The 14,485-nt window shown below is 39.0% G+C and overlaps 2 protein-coding genes and 1 long non-coding RNA gene across 3 annotated transcripts in view; 2 read left to right on the forward strand and 1 right to left on the reverse strand.

Moving 5' to 3' along the window:
• The window catches only part of LOC146482246 (BTB/POZ domain-containing protein 6-like), a 75,602-nt gene that overhangs the window by 31,810 nt on the left and 29,307 nt on the right, over window positions 1-14,485 (forward strand). The gene's annotated exons all lie outside the window — the stretch shown is intronic.
• LOC146482250 (BTB/POZ domain-containing protein 6-like) lies at window positions 3,954-5,373 on the reverse strand. The gene has a single exon (XM_085107532.1). It carries the CDS (start codon window positions 5,322-5,324, stop codon window positions 4,008-4,010), a length of 1,317 nt encoding a protein of 438 aa, XP_084963658.1. The 5' UTR covers window positions 5,325-5,373; the 3' UTR covers window positions 3,954-4,007.
• Window positions 9,726-13,602, forward strand: LOC146482251 (uncharacterized). The gene is made up of 3 exons (XR_014864191.1): window positions 9,726-10,284; window positions 11,222-11,432; window positions 12,839-13,602. It is a non-coding gene; the product is annotated as an uncharacterized LOC146482251 (long non-coding RNA).

A 14,485-nucleotide genomic window follows, 5' to 3' on the forward strand; every position in this document is an offset into this window, starting at 1 on the left:
TTATGCAAATTTCCCACCAGAATTTGGCAAATATTTTCTTTTCCGATCACGCACTTTTTTTTGCCCAGACCTTTTCTACCACGTTATTAAACAAGAAAGAGAAACAGACAAATGCAATATGAGGTAAAATGACCATTTGAAGATAGCCTGGGTCAATGTTTTCACCGAGTCGCCACAACATAGCATTTTCTCAAAAGTTGCGAATTATGCAAATTTGTTAACGAAGCCTCACTAACTTTGGTTTTCGTCAGCGCGTGCATTGATTGCCCAGATTTTTTATTTCGTATTATTAAAGACGAAGATCCAAGCTTCATCACTATGTTCCTCTCGAGTCGATACCTGACATACCAAGATGCATTTTAAACCTTCAAACTTACTTAATTTTCGCCTCATCGCGAAGTCGTCAAATTGTCAATTTTTCAAAGAGCCATAAAACCCTTCAAAGTTCTACAAAAGTTTACATAGGTCCCATTGATAGAAAGTAGGTGAGTTATGCTCTTATTCAAAACCGACCTCGCTTTCTAGCGTTGCGTACTGTTTCAACACAAGCGTATTGAATTTGGCTAATTTTGAGTGAGATTTTTGCATAACTAATAAGGCAAAACCCGTTATTTCGTTTTCTCCAAAATTCTCGAAAACTAGAAATTTCCAGAACATTCAAATAATATTTTCGAAGATAGTTCCCCAAAAGCAAACTTCAGACAAATTATCAAGAGTTTCGATTTTTCAAGCTTGGCCAGCGATTCTCAAAAGTTACAGTCAGGCACTCTTAAAGACATCCTGGGCATCAGCATCTCACCGATATTATAAATGTGTATTTTTCAAACGCGGTTTCGTCAAGTGTCCCAAGGAAGTTTGGCCAGTTTTGTGTGTAGCTTTCATTTGAGACGTCAATCTTTTGATTTTAATTTTATCCATGGGGCCATATTAAGGTTGGATAAATAGTCCATTGTTAAACATGTGAAAAAAAAAAAAAGTGTTGTACGCAATTTTGTGGATGTAATATGGAAGGGTTAATAACAATAAAATCTGTTGAAATTGAAGGTAGCTTTACTAAATAAACTCCTTCAGACAGATGGTATATCGGAAGATAATGCCCAACCCTGAACGAAAAATGAACAGCTCGCTTCTACAGCAACTGTGAAATAGGCCATTTCTGAGTTACTGTGAACCTCACTATGAAAGCGAGGCTAAGTGCAAAACTTTTCATATGAAAATTAGTTTTGTTTGCCTAGGAATGAAAACTAATTTTCATGATAAAAACTTTGCACTTAGCCTTGCTTTCATAATGAGGTTCAAAGAAACTCGGAAATGGTCTATTTTGACGACAATCTTCAAGCTGAGGGCATTATCATCCGATATTCCATGGCCAGCAAGCCGAAAAGGGGTTTATTTATTTTATAACCCTCCGATTAATTTCTGAAACACGCGTGCTTTAATGCTAAAGAGAAAAAACAGCCATTGATAGTCACGGTTTAATTTAGTCTAAATTAAAGCAAACTAACACTAGTTTACTAGATTTATTAAACTTTGTATACTTATTATCATTATCATTATCATTATCATTATCATTATCATTGTCATTGTCATTGTCATTGTCATTGTCATTGTCATTATCATTATCATTATCATTATCATTATCATTATCAATCATTATCATTATCATTATTATTATTATTATTATTATTATTATTATTATTATTAATATTATTATCATTATGATTATTATTATAGCACTTAAAACGTCTGTATGCTTTATACAGTTAAGGCGGGGGTACACCCGAATTTGAGTGAAATTTGAAGAGGTTTTAAGAATGGATAGAAGAAAGAAAATGATTTTTGGAACACTATCAGACAGTTGATACCCACGCAAGAGCAACCCGGGTTTCTAGTGGACTAACTTGGTATCCGTCTATTAATTATTAACTACAAATTCTAATTTTAAAACTTCACTAAATCTTCAATATTTCTTATTTCTCTTAATTTAACTACTCTTTTGAGAAAAACTATCTCCTCCCAAATATACCTAAAAATCACCCAAAAATTTACAAAACACCCCAAAACATTGATTTGTGTTTTTGTACTGCTTGAAACGCGAACGAGATATTTCCGTTGAACCGATTTTAAGCGGCGTGAAAACGGCTTTCAGGTAGACCCCCGCCTTAAGAAGCGTCACGAAGGGCTAACGCAGCGTAACCCGTGGGCTATAAAGTGAATAAAAACTAATAAAAAGTATTCATATGCAAAGAAGAGACAAGCAAAACTTAAAAAATGTCTTTCTCAAGTAAAAAGGCCCAATTGGCGACTGAGTCTTCGCGAGTGCTCACGTTGCGTTTTTTTTTTTTTAAGGAGTAGGCTTAAGGTTCATGTTTGGAATTTTACAATTTTTCTTGGATTGATTTTCATTAAACTGATGTATTAAAATATTTATCAATTAAAAATACAGCTGTGTTATTTTCTGTCCTAAATCCTACATTAAAATTTTCTTCCAATTTCCTTCCTGAGTCAAGCCCAATCATGTCCAGTCCAATATATCACTTCCAGGGACCTAGTCAATAAGACCATCCGAGGTAAAGGCAGACTACGCGGCAGCCAAGAGCAGGGTTTTCAAATTGTTCAATGAAGGCTGAGATGTCTTGTTCAATTTGATCTTCGGCTTTGCAGCAGTGCCAGCTCCACACTATCCATCTGTTAGCTGTGGCTGCGACTGTATAACAGTCTCGGCAATTCTAGACTGTTTACAGTCCCTTATTTTCCGTAGGATTTTCGAGACTCGCACGCTTCGATCGAACTCACGCCATCATGTAAAGGCGAACGCAACCTGGGGAGAGAGCTTAAACTACCAAGGGGGACCCTAGTCAGGGTTCGTTGAGTTTTCCTGCCTCCTCCCCCCGCTCACTCCCGCCCCTCTCGGTACGTTTTACACTCTTCCCAGGCATGTTCATGCACAGAATTAAAATTTTGATCTGTGCACGCCGAACCCAGTAAAGTGCCGTACTGCCATGCTAACATGACAGTTTTAGAGCCAATCACAAACAAGCATTTTCAGACGACATTATCGCAAAATAACGTTACCTCGGCTCAATCAGAATGCTCCCCAATCGCGATAATTGAAGTAAATCATCATTCATCATTTCTTTGGAATTGTTTCCTTTATTCAATTCTTCTGAACAGTGGGTTAATACAAATAGCCATACTTGTAAACGTTCCTTAAAAATCATTTCAGCAAATTTTAACAATTGAAAAGTCTCTATCAAAGCTACATAGAAATTACATGCACTGATGTTATTTCAAGAAATGATTTATGCAATGAACCATGCTACATTTGAGGTTATAAAGCAACAAAGTGCTTCACTGGTGATCAATAATAAATGATGTTCAAGCATTTGAGCCCAGAAAAATAAACAAAGTTCGTTACCAGCAATAACAGGGAATGAATTATAATTATTATATCAAATAACTCTATATTAAAATTTCAGCTCAATCAAGTGCAATGAGTAAGTAAAAACAGTAAATAAACATACTTGTAAACTTTCCCTAAAAATATTGGTTTCTGCAAAAGCTACATAGCAAATGCATGCACTGATGTCATTTCAAGAAATGATTTATGCGCTGAACCATGACAAAGTTGAGGTTATAAAGCAACAAAGTGCTTCGGTGTTGAGGATGCTTACTAACATTGGCAGGGCATTATTTTAGCTATCAAATACAGAGGAATCTCTGCTTACGGACACCTCGCTATTACGGACACCTATTTCAGGCAGTTTTCTTGGTCCATGAGAGACCGAAATCCACATAAAGCCTACCTTTTCAAAACGGACACCTCTATAATACGGACACCTCTCTATCACGGACAGTTCACTTGGTCCCTGAAAGACCTAAATCCATACAAAGCCTACTTCTCTAAAACGGACACCTCTATAATGCGGACACCTATTCCTGTCCCCTTCGCGTCCGTAATAAAGAGGTTCGACTGTATCTTTAAATTAAAATTTCAGCGTAAAGGTTCAATCTACTGCAAAGACAAATTCAGCAAATTGCCCCTTTAAAAACGTGGTTTGTCCTACTCCAATGTTAGAAAATGAAAATTGCACCCCGGCGGATTCTATAGAGGCCACGCCACCCTGGCCATACCAGGAAGGCGGACCAGTTATTAAAGCGCGAATTTGGTACGTGGTATTCGCTTGAAAAGCAACTGAAGGTTCAAACTCAATTTCAAAGCCTTGATAATCTCCTACTACACACTGCATGGGCTTCGACAAAAACGAACCGGTTTTAGTTGCGACCTGAGCGTATGTATTGCAATTGTACACCTTCAGGGTCACTGAATATTCGCCGCTGTCGCTAGCAAAAAGCAGCTTTATGTTTTTGTCTACAGTAAGACCTAAAAACTCTGAAAAATTGCCATCATGATTATAATGCCAGCCGGTAGCTAACGAGCCAAACCTACTAATTTTCTCAAATGACCCAGCTCTTTTGCTATCACAAAAACCCACTGAAGTATTCAGCACAGAATTAAAATACCTCATCAGGTTGCATATCTCTTTATAACTAAGTATGTCACACTCAAGGACAACACCGGCAAACTCTTTTTCTTCCATCACAGGAAAACGAATTCCCTTCACGATCCGTTCTCCAAGGATTCTTCTTTTTACAGACCCTTCTGCTACAAGGCCTTGCTTTTCACATTCCTTTCCAGCCCAGCGATCGACAGCTTTGAACAATTCCACTTCTTTGATATTCAACGTTTCTTTCTCCACGAATTCTTCCAGTATTGACCTCTCGATTGTCACGAAACCATCCGATTTCACAGCTTCCTCCGTTTCTTTCTCGATCACTTTCCAGCACTGATCCAAAAGATCTTTCTCTTCGTATTTCTGCACTTCCGGCAAAACCGTAAACACGTTTGACGCGTCCAAGTTCTCTTGCAGGTAAGCGGAACATTTGTCGGCCAGAGAAGGCAGCATGTATTTCTCCGCCAAATACATCAACTGCATCACATTGTCCGGTGTCAAGTTCGCCTCATCGCTGTAAATGAAACGAAACAACTCCAACAGGCTCTCGAACTCACAATCAAAGATCTCGACGGAATCTTTTTTATCCGCCAGTTTGCCGTAAAACATGGCATAAAACACCGGACTACTGATCGCCAGCACAAACTTGTGAGCCGGAATATTTTTACTTTCACTTCCGCCATTGGAGTCTCGCACGTCAAACTTCACATCGCTCAAGAGGTCTTGGTTAAATATGAACTTGCATCTTTCTCGGATAGTACTCCTGGCTGTCGATTGCCAAAAATCTTTTTTGACTACACCAACAGACATGATTGAAACGACTCTGCGTTTGAACGTTTCTTTTTTCCTTCGCTTCGAATAACGATTTCAAGGAGAAAGTCACGGTATTATAATTATATGTCACGCATGCATTGTAGTACTGATCGCAGGCTCCGTTTTAGGTCCCAGTTAGTCGGTAAAATTTAGCAAACTGACGAAAGGAAACCAACTAGTACTTTAACATTATATTTCCTTAAAAACAAGGAAACTTAATTTGCTAAAATTGGCACAGAGAGAGGCTATTAATAACACATCGAAATTTCGGAACTCGCCTTTCGATCCATACCCTTTTGTTATCATTATTTATTTGGTTCAGCTAATAGTAACGTGAACACATTGACCGCGGTCCATGCAACCCCTTTTTTTCTCACCACGAACAAAAATAAATAAATAAATAAATAAATACATAAAAACGAGAAAAGAACAAAATAATAATAACGTTTAGATCCGTTAACTGCCCTTAAATTACTTACAAATCCGGAAGGAAAGCAACTCTTTTACATTAAAATTTCCTTTCAATTTCCTCCCTTAGTCTAGTCATTTTCAGTCCAATATAATTATTTCCATAGGCCCGGTTAATAAGCGTTTCGATCCTAGGCAAAGGCAGATTATACAGGCAAAAGTAGGATTTTCAAACTATTCCAAGACTGAGATGTCCCGTTCAACTTCTACTGAGGCTTTGCACCAATGCCAGCCACACTCTTGACTATCCATGTGATAGCTGTGGCTGCGACTGTACAACAGTCTCCGCGATGCTAGACCATTCTAAGTCCCCTATTTTTCTGTGGGATTTTTGAGACTCGTGCGCTTAGTCGATCGAACTCACGCCATCTTGGTTTGTAAAAGCGTTCGCAACCTGGGGAGAGCTATTGAGATCAAAAAAGAAAATTGGGGGCAACCATGTATTTTTTAGAGATAATTAAGCAACAATAATTTTAAAAAGTGCTAAAATACAAAGCGATGTATTTCATTATTCCCCAAATTGAAGCTCTATTATCTCTGAAAAATGCTTGGTTACCCCAAATTTTCTTTTCGGATACCAAGAGAACTTGCCATGTTCTGCTTTCTCTGCATAGTTTTAAACCGCTCAAAAATATCCCTGTATTAGCAGAAACCACCCATAGGAAACCCGAGTATCTTGAGATGCGCAGAACGTATGCGCATTAAAAAAAGTAGGCGCTGACCTGAACAGCTATTCATTTGTTTCCTTTCAAAAATGTAATGCTGTAATTGCTTCCATTTTGGAACGCCCAACTTAGAATTCCATCCACGGATTCAAAAGCAAACACCACCTGGCAAAGCATAGTAAATAGCACTACGGGAAATTACTGCTTAGCTGCTTCCATTTGCATGGTGAGGGTCATGTATAAGCGATCTCAAAAGTTGGACTACCTATTGAAAAAATAAAACAATAAAAAAATCACTTAATTTAAGGGTCATTGTATATAGCACGGAGCGGTAATTAGGGACACTTTCCAGATCGAATTGGAATTAAAAAATGTTGTTTTTTAAGGAAAGGGGAAAACCGAAGTACCCGGAGAAAAACTTCTCAGGCAGGAATGAGAACCAACAACAAACTCAACCCGGCGGCACACGAGTCCGGGAATCGAACCCGGGCCACATTGGTGGGAGGCAAGTGCTCTCACCACTGTGCCATCCCTGCCCCCCTCCCCCCTCCCCCTAGGTTTCTATGTATTCGCAGGATGCGATACCACCTGTGCATTTATACTTGAACCCTTTCCCGCCCGAGGGAAATGCCGAATTTTTCTAAATCCCTAACTATGAACTGGGAGACCACACGTGATATACCATTTAAAAGGTATTTTCTTTTGTGTGTTCTACATCACACCAACAGAGATGGAGGAGGTCACATTTTAGAGTTAGAAATTAAAAGTCAAAAACGAAAGAAGAAAAACATCATCCCTCTCTCTAGCGCCGGCCTTCGGCCGGCAACACTTTTGAACAGTCAACTCGCCAGAGAAAGGTTTCTACTTACGGCTCGGAATGGCCGAAAAAAAAAAAAAAGAAAAACCAGCGTGACTCAATCAAGATTTCCTAGAAAATTTTTGTCAACATAAAGGTAAAAGACGACTTTAAATGTCTCCACTCAGTAAAAATTTCAACCAATCGTGCCGCGTGAATATAAAGTCTCAAGTTCCAAACAGTAATTACACCAAATAAATTACAGAGGGTGGTCTGCCTGTGGCCAAATTAATAAGCGTTTGTTGACGATCCTACGTAAAGGCAGATAATGCAGCCAAAAGCAGGATTTTCAAACTATTTAATTGAAGCTGAGATGCCTCGTTCAACTTGAACTGCTGTTTTGCAGCAGTGACAGCTCCACGCTATCCATCTATTAGCTGTGGCTACGACTGTGTAACAGTCTCGGCAATAGTAGGCCTACTTTCCGTGGGATTTTCAAGACTCGTACGCTTCGATCGAACTCACGCCATCTTGGTTTGTAAAGGCGAGGGGGGCCCTAGTCACTCTAGCCACTCCCGCTCCCCTCGGTAGTTTTGACACTCTCCCCAGGCATGTTCACTCACAGAGGTAAAATTTTGATCAGTGAGCGCCGAACCCATTCAAGAGGGTCTCGATGGGGTTAACTGACAACTGACAAATAGCCAAAATTTTAACTGACAACTGACAAATGGCATAAAATTTAACCGACAACTGACATTTATATTCGCTGGTACTGACAACTGACGAAAGACCTGCTGCTAGGTTTTTCGGCTAATAATTGATATATTTTATACCAAATCACCAAACAAACGTGTACAATAAACAGCAGCAGAGTAGGGCGTCACATTTTATTCTAACAATTCATATTAGTTAATAGTTTATTTCTAACATGACCCAAATTTCCGTGGAACGAGCTCTAGCAATATACCGAGTCTATACCATGTCCGCTCGTTCTGGCGTATTAAATAAAGGCGATTTCTAGCTTTTGCCGCGTTGATTCGGATACGGCATTCGGACGACGCCGAAGCCGTATTCCAATCAATTACGATGAGCTAGAGACAGTTCAGTCTCTAAAGAAGCATCTGTTGTCATTTCTTGGGCTGAGAGAACTGGCAATAAAATTCGGCCTTGGAGAGTTTGATTTAAAACTTTACCGCATGGCACCGAAGCAGGGAGGAAGAAGCAAAAATTTTGCGATAATCACAGATGGTCAGTGGAAAATGGAGCTGCCAAGCTTGCTGGAGGAAACAGGCAGCGAACTAACGCTTCTGGAACAAGGAATGCGCCGGCTGCATGAGAGCATAGCTGCGATTAACAAGGAATACCTTGAAGAGGTTGAGTTGTGCACGTTGCTCACAACAGTTGTGTAGAACATTCACGTCGTCTCCCATTTTAAACATGAGACGTTCACCGCCTTTCAGTATTCCCAAGACTTTACAACCATCACAAAGGAGACTTTACAAAAGACCACCATGGCTTTTGAAAGTATAAAATTTATGCAACCGCTTTCGTCAGCAGAGATTAGCGCTGAAACGGAGACTTTCACGAAAGAATTGGTAGAGAAGTATCGTCCAGTAAGACAAAGGACAGTCAGGGGCGAGACTACAAAGGACAAAGCAGGGGCTCTACCACCAGCGGTGTATACGAAGCCACCAGATTGCAGTAAAGTAAACTTTATGCCAGACGAAGAGAGCAATTCCATCACGGAAGATCCAGAACGACTCAACAGAGATGTCGAAGATGAATCAGTCCTGAGGTGCCATCTAATGATGTTACAGAAGTCACATTTGTAAATGACTGTCCCATTGATGTGGTCGTTGGTGCTGTGCGACTTCCACAAGAGGACGAGTACGATACAGCTTCAGACAACGATATCTCTGACACTGAGGAAGAAATTTCACCTGTCGCAGTTTCAAGGTCTGGTCGACCAATACGCACCCATTTTCGCTTGGATTCGTAAGGTATGTTCTTGGTAGATTGGCCATGGGATGATTTGTGTAAAGGCCAAAGAAACGATTGTTGTAGCAAAAATGTAAACATTAAATTAAACATTAACCAGAAACACGTTTTTACAATACTTTTTCGGTTATCAGGGTACGCTCCTATCTGTCTTACATGACGTTTAAGTTTATTGGGGTCCTCAAGAAATTATCAAGGGAAAATTATTAAAATCTGCAGTTAATTATTAACAGCCATTTGACTGACAACTGACAAATGGCCCAAAATTTAACTGACAACTGACAAATAACCTAAAATTTAACTGACAACTGACATTTGTACCCCCCACCCTCATTCAAGTGCCGTGCTACCCTGCTTACATGACAGTTTTTGAGCAAATCACAAACTAGCATTTTCAGACTACATTATCGCAAAATAACGTTGCCTCAGCTCAATCAGAAGGCTCACCAGGATCGCGATAAGAAGGACAGAGCGCAAAAACCGCTGATTGGTCAATAAATAATGACGTAAAGGGAGTTACTTTTCTGATCTGCGGCTGCGCAAGGCTGCTCACAGTAATAGATCGACCGATGGACGATTCGACGGTTGACTTCACATTTTGATTATAAACCAGGGTGAACTTGTGCTCTTGGAAAGATGCAGAACACATCAGGGCAGAACTGTTATTCGTAATATCAGTAACACCCGTTTCAGGGAAACGTGGATGACAAGACCTTTTTATTTTGCTACGTATTCTTCGCACAAGACGGCACGACGGTGTAAAATCTGCAAGCTCAATTATTTTTCTTACCGTTGTGCATTTTGTTTTTGTGGAGAGTGAGTCCTCCAACTGATTTGCAAATCTTCCCACAACCATCCTGGTCACAGATATAAACTTTTCTTACGGCAGCCCCAACTGGTTGTGGATGAACCGCGTGAACGGTGGCGGAAGTCTTCTGCGTTCACTGCCAAGGAAGGAATATCCCATAGACAGTGAACGCTGATCTAATGTAACATCCAGTGCTGGGAAGTAATATGGCTGAAAGAAAAGGTAAGTTAAACATGAGCAATCATGTTCTGCATCCACCTTACGAAATGCTCTCTTGTGTTCTCCTGCACTCCAGATAACCTGCATAGTTACAAATTAAAATGAGGATCATCATGATCAGGACATCTTGTTTTTTTTTTTTTTTTCTGGGGGGGGGGGGGTGGGGCTAGTGTAAAAACATTTCCAAGTTTCTTCTTTTTACCAAAAAATACTATTGCACAAGTAAACTGAACAAACTGGAAATTTAAGCATGTTCCTGTTCTTCATACTGCACTGTAAAATATATCTGCACGAGAATAGTGCACACCTGAAATTTGCAATTTCCTCGTGGAACCTTAACTGTTTGTCCAAGGGTGTTCCATACTTCAGTAAAGAGGTCAAACAGGTATTTTGCTGACTTCAGTGAGAGCTCTGTAGTATTTTGATTTCCACTGCCTCTCAGGTAGGTTGGCAAAAACCATGTGTTGAAGTCTGCGTCAAAATGCCTTGCCCTAAGTGCATGTGCAATTGTAGAAATGAGTCTTGGCAGAGCCCAGATGGGTACACAACTATGCGAGAAAGAATGTATTTTGCCAAAAATTATATACATGACTGATCAACTACCCTGCAGAACTGGGAGGCATACATGTAGTTAACAGTATTTTAAATGATAGTGGTAGGCAAATTCTAAATACTGTTTGCAGTGGCTTATATTGTCAGATACATCATCACAACCCAAGTACATGTAAACTGCTCTTAAACTTAGCTAAGAGAGTTTAAAGTATAAAAATGTAATATTCATTGGTTGTCCTGTGTTTTTCACTCTCACTTTATTAAAATCATAATGAGGCAAATCTTTGACACTCAAATAAATATTAGAATTAGAAGGTATAAGAATTCCGTCTTACTGTCGTAATACTGAATGAAAATTTTCCACTTTTTTCTCCGTAAAAATCTGCAGAACCTGTTGGATCCTCTCACCAAGGTCATTGTTTTGGGAAATATGGAACAGAAGGTCACTCAGTTGGCACGTGTTGCTTTGTCATAGTTTCTGTGCCGAAAGTTGATGAATATCATTGATGCTTTCAGCATTGACTTCAGCCAGGCGTCAAAGTTCCCCCCACGAAAGAATGTTGTGTAGAAAAAGAAATTAAAGCAACTTATCTCATCGAGTAGGTTCACCAGCATTCCATGAGAAGTTTTTCCTTTTGAGGTTTTTTATAAAGTGTCCATTCTTAGACCTAACATGTGACTGCTTGAAGGAATTTTAAGATGGTTCAGTATTATATTTTTATTTCCTGAATCATTATTTTGTGTCTATTTTTATTACACGTTGAAAGTCCAGCAGCAACTGCAACTACAATTTAACAGGAAAATTGAAACCTTACAAGCCTGAAGAATATCTCTGACTTAAAGAAACATGGCTTGTTATGGTGAAAGAAATTTGGAAATGCACTGAATAGTCCTAAGCACAGGGTTGAAAAGTGTAGTTGTGAGAGTGCTCTTCTTCCACTAGTGTCATCAGGGTTCACTTGAGAATTTTCCTGGTTAGAGCTTTTTGCATAAGTTTCATGCCAGTTTTTGTTGTTGTCGTTGTTGTTGTTTCTTGGCATTAGTTTTTATGAACTTAAAAAAGTAGTTAAAATAGTCCAGTTCTTGATTGTTGTTTAATTTCAATTCAGTTATTTATTTTGAACAATGGTGAGTTCAAGTCATTTGCAACTACAGCCTGTACCTTCATTGCCAGATGCACCTTTTTTCTGACATGACTCATGTTTGCTTTTGCTAAATATTTCTCGCAGTTGTTTATTGTATGTGGATGGCAACTGTACCCAAGTACCATACCAGACATCAAAGATGAATTTCAACTGCAATCCATTTGCTTTCTGCATGGGACAGTTTTTCTACCAATTAAATCAAAATGGCATACAGTTGAACATCTACTCTGTGAAGGAATTTGTTGAAGACTTTCTCTTTATATTCAAGATTGATAATAACAAAATCAGACTACTTGTATCTCCATCATAAGGAAAGGTGTTTGTCTCCTCATAGAAGAATTTCTATAATAAATATTTACATGTATAAATGGGATGCTATGGAAAAATATTAGTAATTATTATTAGTTGTGTCAAACAGAATGCAATAAGTAACAGGATTACTGGAAGTTTCCATTCAGTAAATGAGATATGGGTAATAGTACAATTTTTGTATAGAAGCTGGGTGTGTTCCATCCTTTTGCGACTTCTTCAGGGTTTATTCTAGAAATTTTGCAATGAAGGCCCTCCTTTGCAATTTTTTTGGGGACCTTTTGTCTAGAAAGAGGGCGCAAGAATAGGGGCCCCATAAAAGATATTTGAATTTCTTTGTACAGTCTATTCTGAAGCAGCCAGTAAAGCCCAGAAAAAGAATGCAGAAACAAACACAAAGGAAACAAATTGCAAAAATCTTGCAAAGCCACGCTCTAGAATAAACCCTGCTCTTTACTAATAGTTAAGTACACGACAATCTTATATCATTTACAGTGAGAAATCACAAGTTTACTTCTAGTTCTATTTATAATCATTGTTATTTGTTACAGGTTCATTCTGACAGTGTATACCTGATTTCTAAAGAAGCTAAGGCTGTGCAGTATAGCAACTACCCGTGTCCTTTGCAGACTTGTCCTTTTCGTTGTTTGTGTTTCCTTTTCCTCATTAAAGATTGCGTGGAAGATGTTGTCAAAAAGCTGAGGAGCATGGCTTTCGCAAAATTTCTTCATTTCATCTGGACTGTAGAGGTGTTCTCCACCTTGAGAATAGTGCTGGACTAATGATCTGTGGAACTGCTGCACAAGGGTGCTAAATGCTGTGTCTCCTTAATAAATGTCAAAATGTAAAGCAATATTTTATTTCCATATTCAAAGGCAAATGTTTCTTTCAAATCTGTTAATTTTTCTTTGTAACAATTATTTTACATTTTACTGGTAGCAGTCAAATGTTGTGGGGTAATGTTATTATCCATTCTTCTCATTATTTCATTAAACAGAATCAGGTGTTATTATTTTGATGACCGTTTTGATAAGTAACCCATAGAAATATTATTACTTTGGGAGGGTGGCTGTGTACCACCCCATTAGGGCCATTTCATTTGAAGTGTGAAGTTTACTGCTCACTTTTTTGTATTTAATGGCCTTAGTTTTTTCACTTCATAGGCAGTTTGACTAGTGCCATTAGCATGGCATGATAGCAATAAATAGGTTACCTTTAATTTTCTTTTGAAGCATGGTGTTTTCCTCTTTCAATTCACTGTTCATTTCTTGTTGCTTTATTTGAAGTGCCATTAAAGAGGCGTTGTGACGAGTAATTTCTGTCAGGAAACAATCCTTTCAGTGTTTAATGATGGAATTATTGGTTGCTCCTTTTCATATTAGTACAAATTTCATTTATATTTCACATGAATAACAACCATTGTTATTCCCAGTAATAATTTCATTTTAAAATCTTGTAACATTTTAGTCCTTGGAAATAATTTTGTTCATTCTTAGTTTATAGTTGTATCTAGATTGTTACCTCTGAAAAGCCCCTTGAGGGGTAGCCTCCCACGCAGACGTTCTTAGGGGTTCGTCACGCGTTTCTGTTCGTGGGGCAGGAACGCGTGACGAACCCCTAAGAACGCCTGAGGCTACTTGAGGGGAGGGGTTAAAAAAAAAATTAAAGCCCTTTGTTTTATTCCATTTCTCATACCTTTTTGGGAGGGATGTATCCCCTCTGCTGACAAATCCTCTCGTCTCTATCTGCGAAAGGTAGATGTTCCTCGCAGACGAGAGTTCCAGTGCGGCTTTCAAAAAAATCAAAAACTGAAAACAACCGGTGGGGGCATTTTACAAGAGTACCTTTGCAGGCACCGCTACGACAGGGATAACAACAATTCGACTTGTTGAAGTAGTATTAGTCTGAACGTCGTTTCGCGTATTGCTTTTTGCACAACACAACTTCGTGTAAAAGCCCACAGGCTCGTGCGTTTTCCCTGGAAACAATGGACAAATTTACCCAACAATCACTGGTGCCAGATGTCTGGGCATTTTTTCTCAGTGTTCTTGGGGCCTTCACGGAGACATTGCATGACTAATTAGTTATTGTTTGTTTTTTTTACGCAAACGGAAACTCCATGACGACTGCAAAACGGTGACTTGAGCAATCACTCGGTACACAGATAAATAGTCAACACACTTTAATAAGCCTCCAGA

The sequence above is a fragment of the Pavona decussata genome, unplaced genomic scaffold (genome assembly GCF_977016875.1).
Source record: "Pavona decussata unplaced genomic scaffold, jaPavDecu1.1 SCAFFOLD_47, whole genome shotgun sequence".
NCBI lineage: Eukaryota > Metazoa > Cnidaria > Anthozoa > Scleractinia > Agariciidae > Pavona > Pavona decussata.